General features: G+C 42.8%; 1 protein-coding gene across 2 annotated transcripts in view; it reads left to right on the forward strand.

Moving 5' to 3' along the window:
• Nucleotides 1-22,101, forward strand: part of ITFG2 (integrin alpha FG-GAP repeat containing 2) — a 595,129-nt gene that overhangs the window by 23,866 nt on the left and 549,162 nt on the right. The window contains exon 2 of one of the 2 annotated variants that reach the window (XM_085652304.1): nucleotides 21,383-21,448. The exons of the other annotated variant lie outside the window; for it this stretch is intronic. Within the exon in view, the coding sequence (XP_085508430.1) occupies nucleotides 21,383-21,448 (66 nt within the window). The remainder of the gene's footprint in view (nucleotides 1-21,382; nucleotides 21,449-22,101) is intronic. 2 annotated transcript variants of the gene reach the window in all.

Genomic DNA, 22,101 nt, shown 5'->3' on the forward strand with positions numbered 1-22,101 from the left:
TGATATTGTCGGTGACCTCAACCAGAGCGGTCTCAGTACTGTGTGCTGCTCTGAAGCCGGATTGCGAGGGATCTAAAAGTCCATGGCTTTCGAGGTGGCATACCAACTGTTTATTTACCAAGGACTCCAATATTTTCCCAAAATAGGTAATATAGAGATTGGCCGGTAATTCAGAAGTACCTCTGGATCTGCAAGGGGCTTCTTCAAAATTGGTCTAATCCTGGCAATCTTCCAACATGATGGAAAAACGGATTCGGTCAAGGATTTATTAAATAGACTGACCAGTCCCGGTAGGACTGTGGGGGGCCATTTTTGGAAAGAATTTGGAAGGGAAAGGATCAGCAGGAGAGCCAGACTTTATTTTAGTCATGGCCATGGTGACAGACTTGAGGTCACACTCCATAAAGTCAGATAAGAGACTGCGCGAGATAGTTAGAGGACATAGCGGCTCAATGTACCTATGATCAGGGGTAGTGGGAAAGGCTTTGTAAATATTCAGAATTTTTTCCTCAAAAAATCCTGCTAAGGAATCCATCCACTTTTGCGAGGCGGGGACAATAGGTTCATTTACAGCAGTAGTGATCTCTTTGAGGATATGGTATAGTTCCTTTGAGGAGTTTTCTGCCTTATTTATCCGGTTTACCAAGTGTATTTTTTTGGCTTGTTTTATTGTGTGCATATAGCCATGGTGCTGTTTTTTATAAAGTTCACGGTCTGCGGAATTTTTTGTTTTCCGCCAGAGTTTTTCTGCAGTACGACACAAATGTTTTGTGGTTTTTAAATCATCTGTGAACCAAGAGGAGGTTCGATTCTTGGGCCTAATGTTCTGTGCCGGGGCAATTTGATCAAGTGTAATTAATATTGCATTGTTTAATTGCACAGCATCGTCATTTACACTCGCAGCGGAGTCTAAGGGATTAAGACAGAATTTATCTTTGAATAATGGCGAGGTTACTTTACACCAAGGCCTGCAGGATACTTGATTATTATCATAATATAGTTTCTTTCTAAAAGTAGTAGGAATAGTGAATTCCAGCAAGAAATGATCAGTCCATAGCAGTGGCTCCGGGGTGTCTGTAACCAATTCTAGGACATTTGAAAAAAGATCGAGTGTATGGCCTGCGTAATGGGTTGGCCCAGCCACCCTTTGGACCAAACCCAGAGAACTCATATTTGAGAGTAGTTTATCTGTATCCAGGTTTTGGAGCAGTTCCGCCTGGTGATTAAAATCTCCAAGGAGTAGGAAGTTGTCAGATGCTATAACATGTGGGGCAATAATTTCAACTAGCTGATCCGAAAAGTCGCCTTTTATACTGGGGGGGTCGATAGATCAGGGCTCCTCTCCAAGACCCATTTGAAAGACCAATGATTTTAAAAATGCAAACTTCCATCTGGCTGCATGATAGTTTATCCAAAGCGCTAATTGTTAAAGTGCTTTTATAAGCAATTAAGAGACCACCTCCCCTTTTCTCTTTTCATATCAGTACGGATAGTGTTATATTTGGGAGGAAGGGCCACATGCAGATCTGGGTCGGCCTGTTCCTGAAGCCAGGTTTCTGTTATAAAGCATACATCTGGGTCAGTCTGATCCAGTAAGTCCCATATTTCCAAAGCATGTTTGGAAACGGAACGAGCATTAAAATAAATTGCTTTCAATGAGAGAAGGGACGTTTCACCTTTCCTCAGAGACCTAGGGCTGGCGGCTATAATTGAATTGGTTAAGGAGGATAGACGCCTGATTTCTGGGCATTTGATGCAGGTCCTTTTTATATGTGTCGGTGCTAATTGGGAGAAAAGCATTTAGGTCTTTAAGTTGGGCACTTGAATATTGGATGAGCCCCATTGTCATCTGACCACAGGACAGGGGTTATCCAAAGATAGCTTATGGGACCAAGAGAGGAAGTGTCTTGTTGAATCCAAGGAAAAAACTGGCAGAAGTTCAGGCCGCTGGTCGCTACCAGGCGCGGACGGGCGCAGACGGGCTTGCCTTTGGCGCGCCACCGGCGCGCCGCTGCGCAAGTCCGCGCCCTCGCCCAACTAAAATAGTGAGGGTGGGTGAGAAACACTAGAGCGCGTCCCTAAGCTTCCGCCCGAAACCGGAAGTAGTGCAAACCCCAGGTGCGACCCTCCGTACAATCGCCACAAGCCGTGACGGACCGGGGTCAGGGGTAGAGGCTATCAGGAGTATCAGCAGTAGCATGAGGTAAGCGGAGCGCTTATTTAATTAAAATGAAATCATTATGGGGGCAATGCAAATAACCAGCTCGGTCAGTGACCCCACAGACCAGAGTAGCAGACAAAGGGCAGGGTTGGATGTTAAAATCACCTGCCAAAATTAATAGAAAACTATTAAGGATAGAGGAAAGTAATTTATGTTAACCACCATCAAGAGCAGCAATTGCCTTTCTGCGGGTAGAGTAAACATTTTTATTATAAAAGTTTACCAATACCACATCCCGACCTCCTATAACCATAGTATTAGTGAGTGAGGACCTACAATGAATTTTTTCTTAATATTTATTGGGAGTTTATTTGATATAAGAACCAGAAGCCCCCCTTGAGCCTGACCAGAAGGCGAGGGATCAGCCTCAGGCCAGTATGATGAAAAGCCCTCAAAATAAATAGGGACTTTACACCATGTTTCCTGGATACACATTATATCAAAAATTACTAATATAGTCAAACGAACCAGGTAAGCCTTGTTTATTCGCTAGCCCACCTGCATTCCACGATACAATGTTGTGGCCTCCAACCAGACCTGGACAAAAGACACTAGGGCGTGGTGAGACTTGCAGAACGGCTCTCTGGCATAAGTGGGCTGTGTTATTATTCAGTGATGGCGGCCGAGCCTTAAAACTATTATCAGCACAGTTGATAACATTGATGGCCCGGACAACATCTGCTTGCCTATCCCCCCGATTACAGACTTCAATCTGGCTATGTTGCCCTGTGTCTTGTCAATCATTATCCTGCAGGTCACTCAATACTTGAACCCTATTGGAGACCACAAAAGGCTGATTTAATGACTGTTCTGAATCATGGTTAATGAATGTTTTTCCTGCCCCCCATGTTTGAAGCTGTGGATTCCATAAGTGCCTGTAGAAAAACCCCAGATTCCATAGTAGAGGGGGTCTTGCCTTCGTTATAGCCTCTCATGCCCAGCTTGCGGTCCTAAAATTGATTATAATATAGTGCCATTTGGATTGTTTCCTTGTAGGGCAAACCCAACTCACTCTTGTGGTTAACAAGATTTGCTGGGCAGCACTTACTGGGGATTGACAATTTCCCTGGAGCCAGTTTACTACTCTATATTTTTGCAAATCATTCGTTTATATATGGTCTGCCCGCAAAGGTAGGGCATTAGTTAAAACTTCCATATACTGGCAACATTCTGGCGGTAAATTGATGCCAACATTATTTATTCTTCCACCAATATCCCTTGCACACAGGGAGTCCCATCAGGGCAGGCAGCAGCAAACAGCAGGGTGTCCCGCACCGCGGTGTCGAGGCAGCGCTTTATGCGTGTTGGTGGTAGCTCTCCACTCACCAGCCCAACTCCCTGGGACAGGGAGTCTCGCCAGGGCAGGCGGCAGCAAACAGCAGGGTGTCCCCTATGACTTAATAAAGTTTTATTAGTACAGGCAACTCCAATCACTGTGTTACATTTTATATACTGACTTTGTGTTTCTCCCCATCATTCTCTCTCAACATATGTCTACAAATATGGCTGAGATGTGATTCCTACACCTTGTAATCCGCATTGACTTAAGCAACATTACCTGTACATTGATTTACACACTTAAATGATTTGTTGTCTCCCTGGTGTGTGATGTAAAGTGCTCTGACACCCTATACTGGGATGAGTCGCTCTATAAAAGAACTAAATAAACAAGCATTGGCATAGCCAATAGGTTTCGCCTTTGGGACCTTATAAGTGTTTAGTTATCCAGCACAATATCCTTCGTGCAACAACATCAAGTGTTGCATGGCTAAACATTTAAAAGGACCCAAAGGTCCCAAAGGTGAGACCTATTGGCTATGCCAATGCTTGTTTGGAATTGGCAAATGAGTACGTCACAGATCGTCGCTTATAAATAAATTAGGGACAGGAGTTTATACAGGGATCGCAGAATCCAATATATTATATGTATCCATTTTTTTTTCTGCAATAAATGCTAATAAAGGGTTATTTCCAATTAAGTAATGCTTTTGAAACGGCATGTATCTGCGTGCGTGACCATATCTGTTCTCACTTATTCCTCCACGAGTATGACCTATATGAAGCATGTCCCTGAGCAATATGCACTAAGCTCAGTGCTTCTTGCAAAGACCATACAATTACCCCACAACTTTCCAACCGTACACTCGAAATGGCTTCACAGTTAGCCAATCACCATCAAAGTGCTTTCTGGCCTCATCAGTAGTAGGAAGCGCTATGTGAAAGCTGAAACACAATATCAGTGGTGGGCCTTATTGTTAGGATGTCCCGGTTGGAATTAAAACACTCTAATTGAAGTCACCATTGAAGCACTGCAGTATCATTGTAAAGACAGCCTTCAACTTGCAATGGAAACGCGGTAGCAGTAAAGTGGTCTCTATGGGAAGACAGCAGACTGTGCTTAGAAGACAAGGGAAATCCACTGCGCTGCACTCAACAGCTTCCGATTCAAACACTCGTTGCATATTGAAAAAATGCGTGATTCAACTAACTGTTTATAAAATATCACCATCACAGCACTAAGAAGCAAACGTTTTCAAATTCAAAAGTAAGGGGGCAATGAAATGCCAATTCATCCTGCCTCGTCGTGCGTGGCGTGGGCGAATGTGCACGACTTATCCTGCAGCTGCATATTTGTTTTACATTATATTGACCCACGATATGCACACTCACACACTACATACGAATTATGTGAATCCCCTCTGGGGAGGCCAAATGTGCAGATAAGGACCGAGACCAAAGGCGATACAGTGATGTGTCCAGCATCATTCAATTGAGTCAAGGGAGTTGTGATTTGAACCCGCATCTATGATGTAAGAGGTCAGCATGATTGCCACACAGCACATATAGACATGCCCAACGTGCACATACAGAAACATTCCTCCTCACACTTAACCCCTTGGCTCAGTCAACTTGCCGACAAGCACGTTGGTGCACCGATATGGTATCTCAGTACACGGATTTAACCCCTGAAACTCAAGGTACGCTATTTAATGACCAATTAGCAGCTCTGTTACTGCCTGCAACCAGCAACAATAAAAACTGTTTTTCTTAAGCAGGCACATGCACAAACATGCATAAGTACAATAGCATGCTAACTGAAGCATGAACGGGTACACAGATAAACATACAGAAATGTGCGTTCTATTACCATTCACTCACATGCCCTTGTTAAATCAAGCACACATCTCTCCCTCTTCTATTCCTCGATGTCACTTAGAACCCCGGGGTGGCAGAAGCTATGCTGAATGAAAGACGCCCAGGGTCTCTAAATCAGCACATGACGTGCCCAGCTGCCATTGGAGTCTGGCTGGCCCAGGGGTGCTAACTACTATCTGAAAGGACGGTCTGCTCTACACAGAGCCTGATCCTTTCTGACAGGAATCCAAGCCGCATGCCCAGTAGAACAAAGTGTTTACGAGTATTTAAAAAAAAAAAAAAGTTTATCCAGTCTAGGGGCTGCTAGGATGTTGGCTATGTAAACTGGAAGCTTACGTTTTTATCCTAGCTTACCAATTTGCAAAAAGTGTGTGATCGTGAGCAAATCGATGTGTCAGTTTCCATATCTGCAAAAAGCGCGTGCAAACAGGCACACCCTCGGTATGAGTAGCTGCATTAAAAACGTGATGTGCCTACTATCAAGTAAACAGACTCACTTAAATACTTATAAAACTTGCAGGGTATTAAAATGAGAGGGCTTTGGCTTCGATTTAAAAAAAAAAAAAATAATAAAATAAATAAACAATGGGACGGAACTCGTATCCTACTTGCGCCCTACGGCGTTTGAGAAAAAGATAATTTCTACTTAAAAGAAGTAGTTTTTGCTCATACAGTCCAACAACTGAAAGATCGCCAGTTTGGCTTCTATATCATTTCAGCCACTAAGAAGAATACAAAAGGGGGGAGGGGGGCAAGGTCGGACTGCCATGGCAACCACACTGCATCCACCCCTCCAGGGCCGGGAGAAGCGTGTGGCAGAGCACCCTTTGATGATGGGGTGAAGGGGGATAATAAACAAGCGCGCGCGCGCCTCGCACAATTAGGGGGTGGGTGGAGAGTGTGACCAAGTGCAGGCAGCATTTACCTTGTGGGAGCTAGCGCGATAATTGCTAACACATGGCGCCGCTCGCTCCCGCAAGGGAATCACCAAATGTGCACGCGTTGCCATTCAAAGCAATGCAACGTGTGCATGTTTTTGCCTGCAAAACCGGATCAATTTCAAAAGGTCTTTTTCCTATGCAGCGCATGCGTGCTGCGTAGGCGAGACCTAAAAATAAATTAGTAGGTGCCATTTGAATAATTATTAGTGTAATTACTCATACGCACAGTTAAATATTGCATTCTTACAGTGCATTCATATCTATTACATAGGGGGTTAAAAAAAGTTTTTAAAAACTCCTTCCAAGGCATACTTTCTCTAAATTTATAAAGTAAAGTGATAAGCTATCTGCCTTTGTTTCCTTCCGTTGCATTGGCATGGCCCCAGGTGGCTCCCAGCAAGGATGATACTTGAAGTAAAAAAAGTGCTGATGGACCTTTAATTCAGTCCCTTGTTTGTGCCTGTCTGAAAGTGAAAATAAGAAAGCCTCGCAGCCTAAAGTTTGGTGTACCTAGTGGAATGCAGACAACTTGTGGGTGCTGCTGAATTGTATGCATTGTCAGAAAATGGCACCACAATTACATTAGCATATCCCTCTGGTTCGGCATTTCTTCACTTGGACAATTGAAGGTAAAAGCTGCAGCACAGATGGTATAATGCATAACCGGGCATCAGAACCAAGTTGTGTTCCTTATAATGAGGAATGCAATAATATAATCTGTGAAGTAGTCCCCAACCAGCACGTAGCTGGCCATATAGCCTTTAATGCAACCATCCAAATAGTCTGTTAACTAAAGTTAAATCACTTTCTGCCCCAGGGAATTGTACATCCCAGTATGCAAAGTGCTCTCTCACTTACATAGCAGATATCCACTCGGCTCCTGTATGCCATTGACATACCACCCTCACCCTCACACTCACATATACATGCAGATTGATGGGGGTTAGCATTTACTTGCATGATAAATAATGCTTGAATGGTTTTGTTAATCATTTTGACGTCGTCAAATAAAACCATGTGATCAGATTGAGGCAATGTGGAGATGTGATCTAGCGTGTAGGTGCCATGAGAACTGTATTGAAACCCTGCCTTCTCCACTTGCTTGAAATAGGTTGTTCTATGCCTATCACACACACTCCCTTATTGGGAGTATCTGCATACAATTCCTTTTAGTGTGTGCAATAGAAAAAACATAATTGAATGACCAATCTGGCAGTGAATAGCAGGGTTGAGAACACATGCAAGAACAATTTGTTTGCAATTCTTATACTGTATTGATGCTGCAGAATAATGTGTTGGGCGTAATGTGGCAGACATGAAGATGTAGAGTATGTGTGTAATGTATTTATTGTATTATTAAACACATCAATTATAATGATTCAAATGTTAAAATAGAACAGTAAAGTAATTTAAGAAATACTTTTGAGCATAAAAGGTTTAACAGAGCAATGCCATGATAAAACATAAGCTAAGAAATAACTCAGAAGCATTCACACCAGTAGGATTTTGTAATGACGTATAGGAAGAAACTAAACATTCCATAAGTTTTCCTATAAAACTGTGTTTCTTTGTGGAAAAACCGTTTCCTTAATAGACCTGATATGAACCTCAATAAAGGAAGCCCACAAGTACTTTTCTCTCAACTCCAACAAAAGTTTTGGGCATAAGCAGATAATAATAGCCAATGGTTTCATTTTTGAAACCGCAGAGCCTACATCCTTCTGAGGCAGGACACTGAGCATTCTAAGATCCTTCAAATTGACCTAATGAAATGTAAATTAGCCTAAATCCTAAATACTTGACTTTGCAGACAGTCTCTAAGTTGGAGTGTAAGTATTTCTGGGAAACCGATGGGTAAGAATCCAGAATTAAGATTGAATATTTATAATTCTGCGACTTGGATGCATCAGCCAAATAATTGTTGAACCTCAGGGATTTCCTAATAGGGCCTACCCAGGGGTGTGGAATTTAATAAAATATCTACTTGTCTAGGGGGCAGGTTGCTTCATAAATCTACTTGTCATGTAACAAAATCCACTAGCCCCTCTGTTGCCAAGTAGTGCAGTGACAAATTATGGCAGCAATCTTATTATACAAGAGCTCTGATATAGCCTCTCTGATTATGCCAGGGCTCATACCATAGTGGAGTTTGAAGGCTTGCAATCCCCTTTTGTTGCCACGTTTCCGCAGATCTGCATACTGGGACTGAAGGTAGTGGGAAGCAATAGTTCCAGGGTTAGAATGCCCTTTTGAGTCTGTGCAAACCTACTAACTGGCATGTTTTAAGGGTTTTCAACAACTCTTCTCTAATCTTTTCCATACTGTAAAATGTTGGAAATTTACTCCTGACAATGGTAGATGTAAACTTTTTTCAAGAGTTGGGGAAAAAGTGATTGGAGGAAAGTGAACTTGCAAATCAGATTTTCACATGATCAAATTTACATATGCATATTTATGTCCACAATTTCAACGGCGGACTCCTAGTTCTGCATCTCATGCTGGTTCCAACAAATCCTAGTCCTGCGCAATGTTCCCCAGCAGCAGCCGTTGCGTGATGCCTCTGTGCTCCAGATCCAAACAGATTACTACAAGTGGGGTTGAGCGTAGCTTATCCATATGAAATAACGAAATTTGAAATAAAGGCTTTTTTGATACTACTTACAGTCTACTGGACTTCATTGCCTGGCACACCCCGACTTGAGGTAATACATATGCATATTTGCTCATGCTAAAATGCAGTTTACAAATATTTTTAAGGAGTACCATATCGTGTCCTACTGCAAATTCTTGGGAAATCACGAAAGCCAAATAGCTGCACTTAATGCAAGGACTTATACCAAGGTTGCACTTTTGAGACTTTCTTTGATAATTGGGCCCCTAATTTGGTCTGGCATTGACCATAACCTTCTGTGTGTACTTAAATTCTGTCTCTCTCTCTCTCTCTCTCTCTCTCTCTGTATCGGCTTACTTCAGTGTGAGTGACAGCATTTTGCTCTTTCTCAAGGGGCATATCAGCACACAAAGTAGGTGCCAGTAACTACTGTGGCAGTGTTGCCTTTCGTTCACTTTTGCCAATGTTTGTTATAATAGGGAGGGCCCGGCAGCTCCCAAACCAATAAGGTTTTACAAAAACCATGCCAAAACAAGTTACACAATGACAAAACTTAAAAGCTGACTACCAAGTTCAGGCCTATTGGCTTTGCCGAGGCTTGTGTATTTGTGTTTCCCATAATCTTATTGAAACTGGTTACACTGATTTTCATTTATTTCATTTATTAGTCTTTATTATCGATCATATTTATCATAAAAAGACATTTACAAAAAGCATTTTGTACATATGAGGGATAAAAATACATACAGAACACAGAGAAAGTAAGAACTTTAAATAAGCACGAGTCAACTGGCTATTGCCTCCTGTTTCTGATAAACCAAACCCACCCCAAGAATTTAGCAACTGCTACTACAATACATTCTCCCGTGTTGAATCTTAGGATGTTGAGGGCCTCAAGTCCCTGTCTGGTACCCAGGGTTTGACAAATGGGTTTGAGCCATTTGGCCCGGGGAGCGGCATATGCTGGACAAACAAAAAATATATGGCCCACAGTTTCAGCACAATCTTGGCACCAGCGGCAGGAATCACCAGTCGCACCCTTCCAATTTTTAGTAAAAGAATTGGTGGGTAGGGAACCAACCCTCAGTTGGTGATAAAGCTTCCTGTCGCTGGGCTTTGTAATAATATCCCAATAAGCTTCGAGACACGGGGCGTTTTTCTGCACAAGAAACCTGCCTGACAGGGACTCTGCTGGAACTCGGGTTTGATGTTTTTGGCAAACCATAGTCCAATAAAGACTTTTAAAGACTTTTTTGGGGGGGAAAGAGTTGGAAACTGGATCAGTCCAGAGAGCTCCCAGGCCCATAGATTCTAGATGTAAACTGACTTGCTTAAACCACAAGATGTTTCCTGCGCCCAAGATGGAACGGACGTCCAGGAAAGCCTTGGCGTAGGGCTCTAGTTCCGGAACTGTCCATAATCTCCTCCAGAAGGACAGTGGTTTGAACCTGGCAATGTCATCAAAAGAATGACAGCCAAGATCCAGCATAAGCGGTTTCACAGGTGTCGAGCTAGGGAGGCTCGTTAGTAGCCTTAGAAATTTATGTTGAGCTTTAACCAGTGGGGAAAGATCAGAAAAACCCCAGAGTTCAGCACCGTAAAGGATTGCTGAATTGATCCTAGCATTATAGATTTTCATAACAGGACGTATTGTTTTCGTCTGGGATTGTTTATGTTCTTTGACTAGACACCCCGAAAGTTGGGCAAATTTGAGTGAGAGGACATCAATTTGTGGCTTCCAACTCAATTTGTTTTCAAGAACGATCCCCAAGTAAGTCATCACTTGAGTACGTTCAAGTATGTCATCATTCATAGATACTTGACCTTTCGTGCCTTTCCCTTTGTTAAAAACCATATACTTCGTTTTTGCAACGTTCACCGACAGGTCGAAATCAGAACAAAAGTTGGAAAAAACGTTCAAAGCCGACTGTAAGCCGGACATAGTTTGTGATAAAAGCAAGGTGTCATCGGCAAACATGAGGAGTGGGATTTTTATACCTCCCAACGAAGGGGCGTCTGTAGGAGTAGATAAAAAGTACTTCACAACACTGTTAATAAATAACAAAAACAGAGTTGGTGCAAGGACGCACCCTTGCCTGACACCCCTATTAACGTTAAATCTGTCGGTGACCTGACCCTGCTTTCCCCAACGAACCGTGGCAAAATTTTCTTCGTGCAGCCGGATTACAATGTGCAGAAGATCGGCGGGCATCCCTAAGTCAGCTAGAACCGCCCAAAGTTTGGACCTATTAACCAGGTCGAATGCCGATCGAAGGTCTACAAAGGCGGCATACAAAGTACCACCACAGACATAAACTGTTTTCCAAATGATCAATTGAAACTTAAACGCCTGGTCGATGGTACTAGTACAGGGTCTGAAACCAGCCTGGAGGGGCGAGATAATATTCTCCAGTTCTATCCATGACTCTATTCTAGCCAGGATCATCCTTGCTATAATTTTTTGAACAGAGTCAATTAAGCTGATTGGGCGATAGTTCCCCGGTAAAGAGCGATCGCCCTTTTTGAAGATCGGCAAGATCTCCGCGCCCCTCCATGATTCAGGGATGCCGGCCCCCTTTGCTATTGCAGTGGCCAGAAGAGCGATGTAGGGTACCCAGTTTGCACGGTCTGATTTGAACAGGTCAGCGGGAACGCAGTCCATGCCCGGAGCCTTTCCACTTGGAACCCCAGATAAGGCCAACTCTACTTCTTTGCAGTCAAATTTGAGATTCGATAGGGGGTACGTGGTCTGAGATAATGTGGGAGCGATCACCCCATTCGAAGTCAAATCCGAAAACTGCCGTTCGAAGTGTGAGACCCAGGTGTCGGGGGGTACGTGATTGGTAGGGATCTGCAAACATATGGCGTTGCCCCATTTTACAATATGCCAGAACAGGGTCAGATTTTTATGATAACTCGCATCCAAGAGATCATTCCAATGATCATTATCCCATGCTTTTTTGGCCTTGGTTTTGGCTAAGCTATAATTTTTCCTTGCAAGTCTGATAGTCGCCGGGTTTTTAGATTTAATGGCGAACTTCAATTTGCTGTAAGACTCGCGACAGGCTTTATTATACCATGAGTTGGTCTTGGGAGTATGAGGTCTCTTGGCCGTACAGGGTTTAGTGAACAGAGACTTAAGGTCTTGGAATAGGGTGTCATGGATGAGTAAGGACTCACCAACATCATCCTCTCTACTCTGAAGAGTCTGGAGATCTGCTACCGCACACGAAACTTTCGAGCTGATCGTTGTTAGTGTGGCGCTGTCCAGAGCTACCTTTTCCCAGCGTACTCTCCGTGTATTATTAGTTAATAGGGCGTCTGCTGTGACAATCTCAGTGGGATTATTTCTGCGGTCAATGCGGAACAAAAAGTTTAAAACAAGGGGGTTGTGGTCACTCTCGGGCATGTCCTGGATCACCATGTCACTTAATGTGGGCCAGAACTCGACTTTAATCAAAGCGTAGTCGATTCTACTACTGCGACGGCCATCAGAAAAGGTGACCTTACCAAACTTGTCCGATGGAGTACGGCCGTTCGCTGCCCTAAAGCCTCGCTCCATACACAGAGACATCCACTGGATAGCTGATTCAGACCACTTCTTGATGGGCGGAAGGTCGAGGGGGGGGATATTCATCGTTGCATCCACTTCCATTGTTAAAGAATCCCATGCAAAAAGCAAGGGCTCAAAGCAGCAATTGAAATCCCCCACTATTACCACATTAGTACATGGATTGACAGTTTCCAAAAACCCATCTAGTTGCCAAAAAGTGTTAGAACCTTTACCTCCTGGGAGTCCCCTGTTATATACATTGATGATCAATATGTCTGATTCATGTTTGAGTTGTAACAAAATGATCATTATGTCAGGGCTATCAATTTTTACCTCAGTAACGTTGTACTTTAAACTTTGTCTGACCCAAATGCAGAGCCCGCCAGAAGGACGGCCCCTTGCCCCACCAATAGCCGCTTTATAAAAATTGACAAAGCCGGAAAAGAAAATGGGGTCCACCGCCCATGTTTCCTGGAAAACCAGAATATCATGGGTAGATGCCCAGGCGGTCCATTCCTCCATTACAATTTTACTACGTAATCCCGCAATGTTCCAAGAAGCCATTTTCAGGAGGGAAGAACAGGGCGAACCAGCCAGCTGTGGAGCATGAAGTGGGCCTCGAACCGCGGAGGATTCAGCTTCTCCACACGCTAGCTCTAGAGCACAGGAATCAAAGTGGGGTATAGATGGGCTAGCAATGGGCGGGACAGGAGTGCGGGTTATCTCAGGAAGGGACAGAGTGCGAGTCACTGGGTTTATAGCCGGGATAGGGTTCTGACCGTCCAAGACTGAGAGGGGGAGAGCAGGGTTATTGTGAGACACAATTGGATCAACACATACAATGTTAGAGTGGAAAACACCCAAACCCCGATGTGGCCCCGCAGTCCCGCCCCAGCTACCCGGCCCTGAACTAGTAAAATGGGCAGGGTTCGTAGGGAACAAACTCGCGATCCCCGAATTAGTCTGAATTAATGACAGTCAGTCAATCCCCTCCAAAGAATTCAAAGGAGCAAAATGGTTCTGCAGGGGAAGATGAAAGTCCAAAATGGGCAGGCGGCAAAGTCCCCTAGAAACCCTTTCCCAACCAGTAGACTGGGGGCACAAAGTATCACTGGAGGTGCAGGGGTAAAAATAGGACAGGTCAACCGCCTGGATACCAGTAGCACTCAAAAGATTTGGAAGAGAGCAAATATGGATCACTGCCCTGGGATCTCGGAAATTAATAAGAACACAATCACCCTCGACTTTCTTTACCCCGGGGCCCAACCAACTCACCCTACGTACCATTAATATTTCGGCACATGTTCTGGGAGGCAAAGGCCTATTGCAGTTCAACCAGTGAGTCACTTTATTCTTCAGCCCAACGTGCGACTCGGACTTGTCCACGGGGAGCCTTGGGACACCAACCAGTACAACTGTATAGGGCCTGGACTCACGGGGAAGATTGATAAGGGGGAGTTGAGGGAATGAGCCCGCACCCTCTGCCTGGTGCTGTCTAATTACATGATTACTCTGGTTACTATCTAGTTGGGAAGACGGGACAGCGCAGACAGAGGGATGGGAAACTGCCATAGCTTGTTCATTTTGGGCAGATGGAAGGGAAGAGGCACTAATCAAAGGAGTAGGATTATCAAAAGGTGGCCTGGTTGTGATGGTGGTGGGCCGAGTGGATAAAATGTTGGAGGCGACGGGAGGCACTATAGGTTTCTCCAGTAAAGATGTATTAGTTAGCACCATAGCCTCTAATTTCCCTAAATGAATAGAGAGTTGCTTAACTCTCTCATATAAGGGTAAAAGAAGAGATTTGAGAGACTGCTCCAGGAGTTCAAGAGAGCAAAACTGAGGAGGATTGGTATTAGGCGGAGTGACTGAGAATTGGGGGGGAGCTGACACCCTGCAGTGGAGGGAGGGCAGTCCGTTGAATTCAAAGGAGGATCAGGACTTGGTTTAGCACGATTAGATTTTTTGGGGACTTTGGGACATTTACCCCTAAGAGGTGCTCCCACACGCTTTCTTGACCCTTTATTATGCTGGGACTTGCTAACCGGAAACGGGATAACAGTGCAGGATTGATCAGAGGGGGGCAGAGGGGAAGTAACGCTACGGTCTGAGGGAAGGCCACAGGCTTCATAAATAGTTGGGGTGTCAAGAGTGTCAAGAGAGCCGTCCAATGGGCTAGAAGATGGGATGATCGACGTCCCAGACGTCTTATTAGGTAATGAATCAGAAGCTGATGGTAATTGCCTACTGACTGGGGAAGTGGCTGCCATGATATTGCCAAGTGATGATCTTTTGGCCGATAATTCAAGGGACAGACGTTTTTCAGTTAGTGTGATTTCGTGTTCAAGGACCCGTGTTGCTCTGGTGATAAAATTATCAAGGGTCCCTGAAACACAGCCCCCAGTCGTGCCATGAACAAACTTTCTGCCGGATCTTAAAGTAGTCATCTTCGTGGGAGAGGAGTGGAATATAGCCTATGTCGATGTACTACAACCCAGGATAAACAAACTATTCAAAATGCCTGCCGTAGCTTATAAAACTTGAACAATTAAAAGGCAGAACAGTAAAAGTAGTCAATTACCGGCTCAGTTCGTGAATAGCGGTCTTAAATGTCCGTTGTACGCAAACAACAATAAGTCTTAGAGGGGTGGCCCGTCCCGTCCACAAACGGCAACAAACGGCCCGCTCTTTGCCCGGTCTTCGCCCCGGGCGCGTTCCGCTGGCGCGTAGAGGCGGGGCTCTTATGCTGCTTTGTTGTTGGGAAAGGGGGCGGAGCCGGGAAGAGGACGCAGGTGTGCTGGATCAGGCAACAACGAGCACCCTGGTCCTCGCAGTCCCGGAACAGCGATGCTACACAGCAGCCTCCCCCAACAAAGTCCGACGACTTCAGCAGCTCCAGGTAAAGGGAATCACCGGCTTCCAAGTGTCCAACAGCCAGAGTGAGCGAGCGGCACTGATTTTCCATTATGAATATCTTCGGGAAATACAAGCATGCATCAACACGTTACTGAATGATGCTGCAAAGAAATGGCACATGAAATTTTACATTAGTTTAGCAAAATGTTATTTTTCCTCCTTTCATTTTTCTAATGAACATTTTATTTTGAAAGTAAAGAATCATCAGTCTTGCTTTCAAGCTTCTGTGAATATTTGCATCAAATCAGAGAGCATTCTGGGAGCATTAAACATAGCCTCATATTGCTAAACTTTGAAAGCATGTGTGCACATTTTTATACTGAAACCACTGTCAGTAGTGCAGTCCTAGCTTACAACATTTACTTAGAGCGCTCACCCTAATAATAAAGGCTTTCAATTAATGAACCATAAATACAAGTTTGAACGGCATTCACATATGGACACAAATATATTCTTAACTTGCAGACAGTGCCCTTTCCTGATCCATAATGTGGTACTGCACACTGGCAGCCAAAGGGTTTGTGCTGCAGGGGGTTGGGCCTACTTGTCCCAAGGACAAAATACACTTGAAAACTTGTTGCCCATGACCCCAAACGATATGTCCTGGGCGTCGGACTATAGGAATTCCACATCCCTGCCTACCGTTCTGTCCGATTTATATTCATCAAAGCTAGCCAAAATAAGTGTTTTTCAGTTATAACTTTTTAAATGCATGGTAAATTCAAATCCTCAGAGTTTCCTGGATTAGCTCTTATTTCTTCCATGATTAACAATTTTAAAGCATTCACCTCAGTTTTGCAGAAGGTATAAACATAAATTACCATAGCTGTTTTATGTAAAGTTTTCGAAGATGTAAAAAAGAATTCCAGACGTAGTTTACAATGTGTAGTAGCAGAACCAAATTCAATAAAGATCTTATTTCTTTCAAGCAGATCTTATCCAGCTTCCTGATCCTTTTATGAGGCATATAGCAAGGGCCGAATGAGCTTGGAATTTATTGCAGTGAACGATTGCCTGATGGCTCATCCACCATAGATGTTAAAAAAATCTCTTAATAGATTTAGTTATTATATGTTATTTATTTTGTCTTAGTTGAAATATGAATGATCCATGAAAGTTTGTTAATAATAGTGAGACTCTCATAATCATATTTGCTAAGTTTTCTATTCATTTTGCGCCTTTTGTCCAGGACAGTTGGTTGGAAGCTTTGCCAAAAGCTATTACTTCAGTTTTCCAGAAGAGACTTATTTATGGTCAATTTGAGTTTCATTCAAGTTTCATTATGCAATGTGATTAAAAAAACATAGGAGTGTACAGTCATTTCCCCATTTTAGTAATTTATCCTACAATCTGCTAAGATTTACTTTAACAAAAGGAGTGCCGGAGACTGTATAAAAACAGCAAAAGATTTTTCTTTGTAACTGTATTAACTCATAAGTTTAGGGCAACAGTATTGTTTAAGGTGGAGCAACCTGCTCAAAATCCGGATTGAGTGAATTGTATCAAATTGGATTCCATTGCCCATGCATCTAATTTTATCCTGTAGATGTTTTCCAATAGCAATCGAGGGCTGTTAAACTCTAGTTTTTGGATAATATCTTGGGCCCTTTTTATGAATTGGATACATGATTGCTCCTTTCCACGATGGTAGAGTCTTCCCAGTTAATAGCACTTAATATGTAATTTACATTTTAATAAGCTCCATAGGAAGGGATCAGATTTTACTTCTATATTGATGGGTAGCCGTTGAGTCTTGCAGCTTGTAATGATCAACATTTTTTAATCGGTCATAATTTCATATTGCGTTGCGTCAAGAGTTGTATTTGAGTTGTCCAATGTTGAATATAAGGTGATAGTAGTACTTGAATAAAAACCTTGATATGCTCTTTCCAAGTTTCACCTGTTATGAAATAATCATTTGATGTTTTCTATGCTTACGATTTAATGAAGGTTCTTCTGATGACATTGCATTGATTTTCAAATGCTTTATTTTTGCAATAGTGATTGCATAGTCTTTGGTGCACATTGCGCCTTACAATACTGGGTCTATCATATTGTAAAATACAGTTTACCAGTGCGTCCCAATAATCACGTAATTGAATTTATAAGTCTAGATGTTATGAACTCTTGGTTAATAAGTATTCAGAATTTGGAATCAAGGACTGCATTCCATTTAATTGTCCTGCTCTTTATCAAGGTTACATTACCATTGTCAGAAAGTTTACGTGATTGCTCTTGATCATAATTGTAATATATCACTGTTTGCTGTGCATTATGATTGCTCTCCTTCTTAGGGATTATGGCAGAAATTTTACAGTTAAAGAACCTGAAATAATGAATAAAATCTATTTTACTTTTTGATATGGTTGTAACAAATGTAGATCATTCGGTACCCTTCTGTGCAATGTCACCCAATTCAAAGTGATAGTTATAGAAATAATTTAGACTTATCTTTGATTAAAGTTGGTAGAACGTAGATGTTTACTACCAGTAGATGATTTTGGTTTCTGGTACCCAAGAAGGCTATAAGCATATAGTTTGATCTTGAATTAATTTTAACGCTGTTAAACATAAATTGTTGTTTATAAAGGTTAATAGTCTGCCGCTTGGCTAGCCCTTTGTGTTTTGCTTTGAAGCCTGAATTTCACGTGAATTAAAATTTGATAGATTATAATCCAATTTTCCATTATTCTTTTCTGTGTATATCTCTTAATAATTCATAAGAACAATAACAATAAACAATCTGTAGCAGAGAATTATGATGGCGATCAGACATTTTTCATACATTACATGTCAACATTACTTCCCTCATGCAATGATAAAAACAGTTCTAGCAGGCTAAAGCTTCAGAAAACCTCTGTGGGGAACCATGGTATTAGTTTATCCTGTGCACATATTCAATGTAAGTTTTTAAAGTCTTATTTAAGTTTGCATGCTAAATCATGGTGGTCTGTGATTTTGGATAATTGTAGATTGTTGTGCAAACTCTGCTGTGTCTATAAATTTTCCACGTTTCTTGGAGACAAATCACATGATAATTACTGTAAAATATTAGATTTTTCATTGCTTGAGTCGATATGTCGCTCAAAAGCTGTGATGTTCCAGGACCAGGTCACAAATGTATTCTGTTGTAATGTTTTTATACATAAGCTACTGTTAGGAATGAAGTGAAGTGGTCAGACCCAAGTTATGGTACTGATCTGAGATAGGGTTTTACAGTAACATAATGTTCAGAGAATAGATTTTTGTTGTCATAAATGGAAAGATTTCCATTATCAATTATATCAGTAGGGCCCATGAAGTATTTTTTTTATTTAGTGGTTGAAATAAAGAATAGACGTCAAGCCGCTGGTCTGAATATCTTAATATATGTGGATATTTCGATTTGACTACTTTCGACACCGAGATGCCCCAAGTAGCCAGATCTACCCGTCTTACCCAAACTTGTGATGGAATATTATCCGTTGTCTAGGCTGTTTGTGTAACCTCTCCATAGTGGCTAGCATCTCGGATAAACCTGATGCTAGCTAAACGGCTAGAATCTATGTTTTTAATTTCTAGGAAATAATTGATTATTTTCAAAATGTTCTGACTGTTTAAGATGCCTTGTTTGCCTTTGGATTTATAGCTTGGCTTCAATCTAAAATGTCGTATTCAATAATAGGTCATTTTTGTGGCACTTCTTCATCTTTGCAATGTTTTGATCTAGCAGCAGAAACTTTAGTAGGTTCACACAAGGAGCCGTGTGAAATGCTAATTGACTCAAATTTTATGTTTCTCTTCTCATGTATTTCGGCTTGAGTTGAATCACCATTATTTATTGTTTGTTCTGTTGAAGCTCCATCGATAATCTTTGGAATGGAGCTGGTGGTCTGTGCACAAGAAAGCATCCCAACAAGATCGGCAAATCCATCAGCTATATTTTTGGATAAATTAAGGGATCAGTACTAACAATGTAAATCTGCATGGTGAATTATCCAGTGCTGATGTATTTATTGAAGTCTTTGGGTTATTTGTTCCTGCTTGGTTGTAGCTAAAAGATGAGTGACTATGTATCGGAGGTTAAGGTTGATCCCTCTTGTGTTTGTGCCCTATCAACTGAAGATATCTGATTTCCCGAAGTCCTTGATGGGGTGAACAGTATCCCTTTATCCTATCGGATTAAATATTGCATAGATACTATGTTTTTCCAGCGGGTATCTAAGGAAATTGACAAAGCTCTGCCAGGCGATGTTTTTTTCTTCATTCAGTTTCCTCAACATTTTTAATCAACATGTTATAATGTTTGACTGAAGTCCTTCACTTGATACTGCTGTGCCAGTGTGAATTCCATTGACACATTTCAGATTGTTATTCAGAATTACTGTTAATTGCTGAGGATTTTTACCTTTTGAAACATTGGAGCATGTGGAATCGACTCTATAAACATATCTGAGGTTGTGGGCAAATCCGACAACCCAGCAACAGGTTGATCCATACTATTGGATGGGCTTTATTCCATTCAGAAACATATTGATGTTTTAGGGTTTTTTACTATCCAGTTGCATAGATATTAATTTAGTCAGAAGGAGTTGTACCAGGTCGATTATAACGTGCTAGATTATTGGCACATGCTTAAAGCAAGACTTTTTAACGCTTTTTTAAAAAAAAGTCTGAAGGATTTGGAATTGTCAGTCTAACTTTCAGTTCATTTTTAATTTCATTTTGTAAAAGAAACTTGCTTGGATAATAAGGACAATTGACCTCCTAATGAGTCTGTCATTTTAGTCAATGTATTGCTAATTGTTAGACCTGGCACTATTGGCTTGGGTCTCCCTTCCATTTTTCGCTTTTGTCTCCTCTGTGTTTGCTGGTGTTAGATGCTCGGGCACTGTGCTGCTGCCATTCAGTGCCACAGTGCGAATGCTCCCTATTGTAAATTGACTTTATAAATTGGTATAATCCTAATTGACCAAAGGAACATGATAGGAAAGTCGAATTTAGTATGCCTGAGCTCCAAATATTAACCCCTTCGATGCTCATGACGGAACGGTTCCGTCATGAGCATCGGTTGGGCTGTGCTCATGACGGAACCGTTCCGTCATGAGGACAGCCCCCGGGGTAAGCGCTGGCGCTCCCCCCCTTTTGCCTCGATCTTGCCCCCCTTTACGGGGGTGGCAGCGGAAGAGCTTCCGCTGCCACCCCCGACCCCCCCCGAGCCCCCCCACGCTTTCTGATGACGTCAGCGCGCACAGCGCGCGCCGGCGTCATCAGGAAGCGTTGGACGCGCTGGAATCCATTTCTTCCAGCGCGTCCGAGGGGAGCAGAGGTAGGTGTTTGGCGTCTGGTGGGGGCCGCGGCGGTGAAATCTCTAGTATTGAGGCATCGGGGGAGAGGAAAGAGTATTTCCTCTCCCCCGATCTCTCAATACAGGGCATTCCTGCTCCACGATCGCGCACAGCGTCGCGATCGTGGAGTAGGGATGCCCCACTAGACACCAGGGATTTTGTATTTGGAGTTTGGGAAGCGACCCCTTAGGCAAGGGTCGCTTCCTTGGGCACGATTCTTTGGCAAAGTCTTTTCTGCCCCCCCTGGGGGCAGATCGGCCCGCTTTATGCGCGTTTCTGCCCCCAGGGGGGGCAGAAAAGCCCACTAGTCACCAGGGATGCTGTTTTTACTATGTAGGAAGCGACCCCTTGGGCAAGGGTCGCTTCCTTGGGGGCAAATTTTGTGGAAGTCTTTTCTGCCCCCCCTGGGGGCAGATCGGTCCGCTTTCTGCGCGTTTCTGCCCCCAGGGGGGGGCAGAAAAGCCCACTAGACACCAGGGATATTGTTTATGCTATGTAGGAAGCGACCCCTTAGGCAAGGGTCGCTTCCTTGGGGGGCCAAATAATTTGAAGACCGATTGACCATTTGGGTAGTGACATGGCATGTTATAATGTTTATTGTTATATGTTTTGTGATTTCCAATTGTAATGTTTTTTTTGTTTACTGTTTTGTTCTAGGTGAAGGCTTTTCTTCTGTTCACGGTGACATTTTGGTTCTGGTGGTTTTGCTGTTTGTGTTGTTTGGTAAGAGACTGTTTTTTTGTACAATGCAAATGTGTTTGATTTCTCTGCCTGTTTTTTTTTGCAAATGGTGTAATAATAGCAGTATGTTTGGTTTTTGAGTTTCAAAAACTTTTTGCATTGGTGCATGATGTGTATTTTGTTGTCTTGTGAGTAATTTTTTTTTTTTTCTTCTTTCTAGTTTGATATCGTTGGTCTTTGCAGTGTCACTGCAGAGTTTGTTTCTGGTGAGTGTAGCTGTCTCTTTTGATTTTGGATTGTATAGTTTTTGAGTACATTGATCTTATTGATATAAGGTACACATTTCTTTACTTACTTGGTTTGCACATTGTTGGTTGTTGTTGACTTGTTTGTGCAGTCTTCCATCTTAGTAGGTATAATGGCTAGCCGCAGGATGACTGCTCAGCAGGTTGTTGGTTTGCTGTTTGAGTCTTCCTCTGATATTGGGTCAGAGACTGACTCTGCTTCTGAGGGAGAGGGGGCAGGGGACGATTCTGGCAGTGAGTTTTCTCTCCGTATGGGGTCATCGGATGATGAAGATACTCTTAGCGCGGATGAAGTGCCTGTGTTAGAGGAGGAGACTGATGTGCCGATAGTGCGGCAAGAGGCATCTGGGCTGCAGCCTGCGGCTGCAAGGCTTCCCGTTGGTGTAGTGC

The sequence above is a fragment of the Triturus cristatus genome, chromosome 4_1 (assembly GCF_964204655.1).
Source record: "Triturus cristatus chromosome 4_1, aTriCri1.1, whole genome shotgun sequence".
Classification (NCBI taxonomy): Eukaryota; Metazoa; Chordata; class Amphibia; order Caudata; family Salamandridae; genus Triturus; species Triturus cristatus.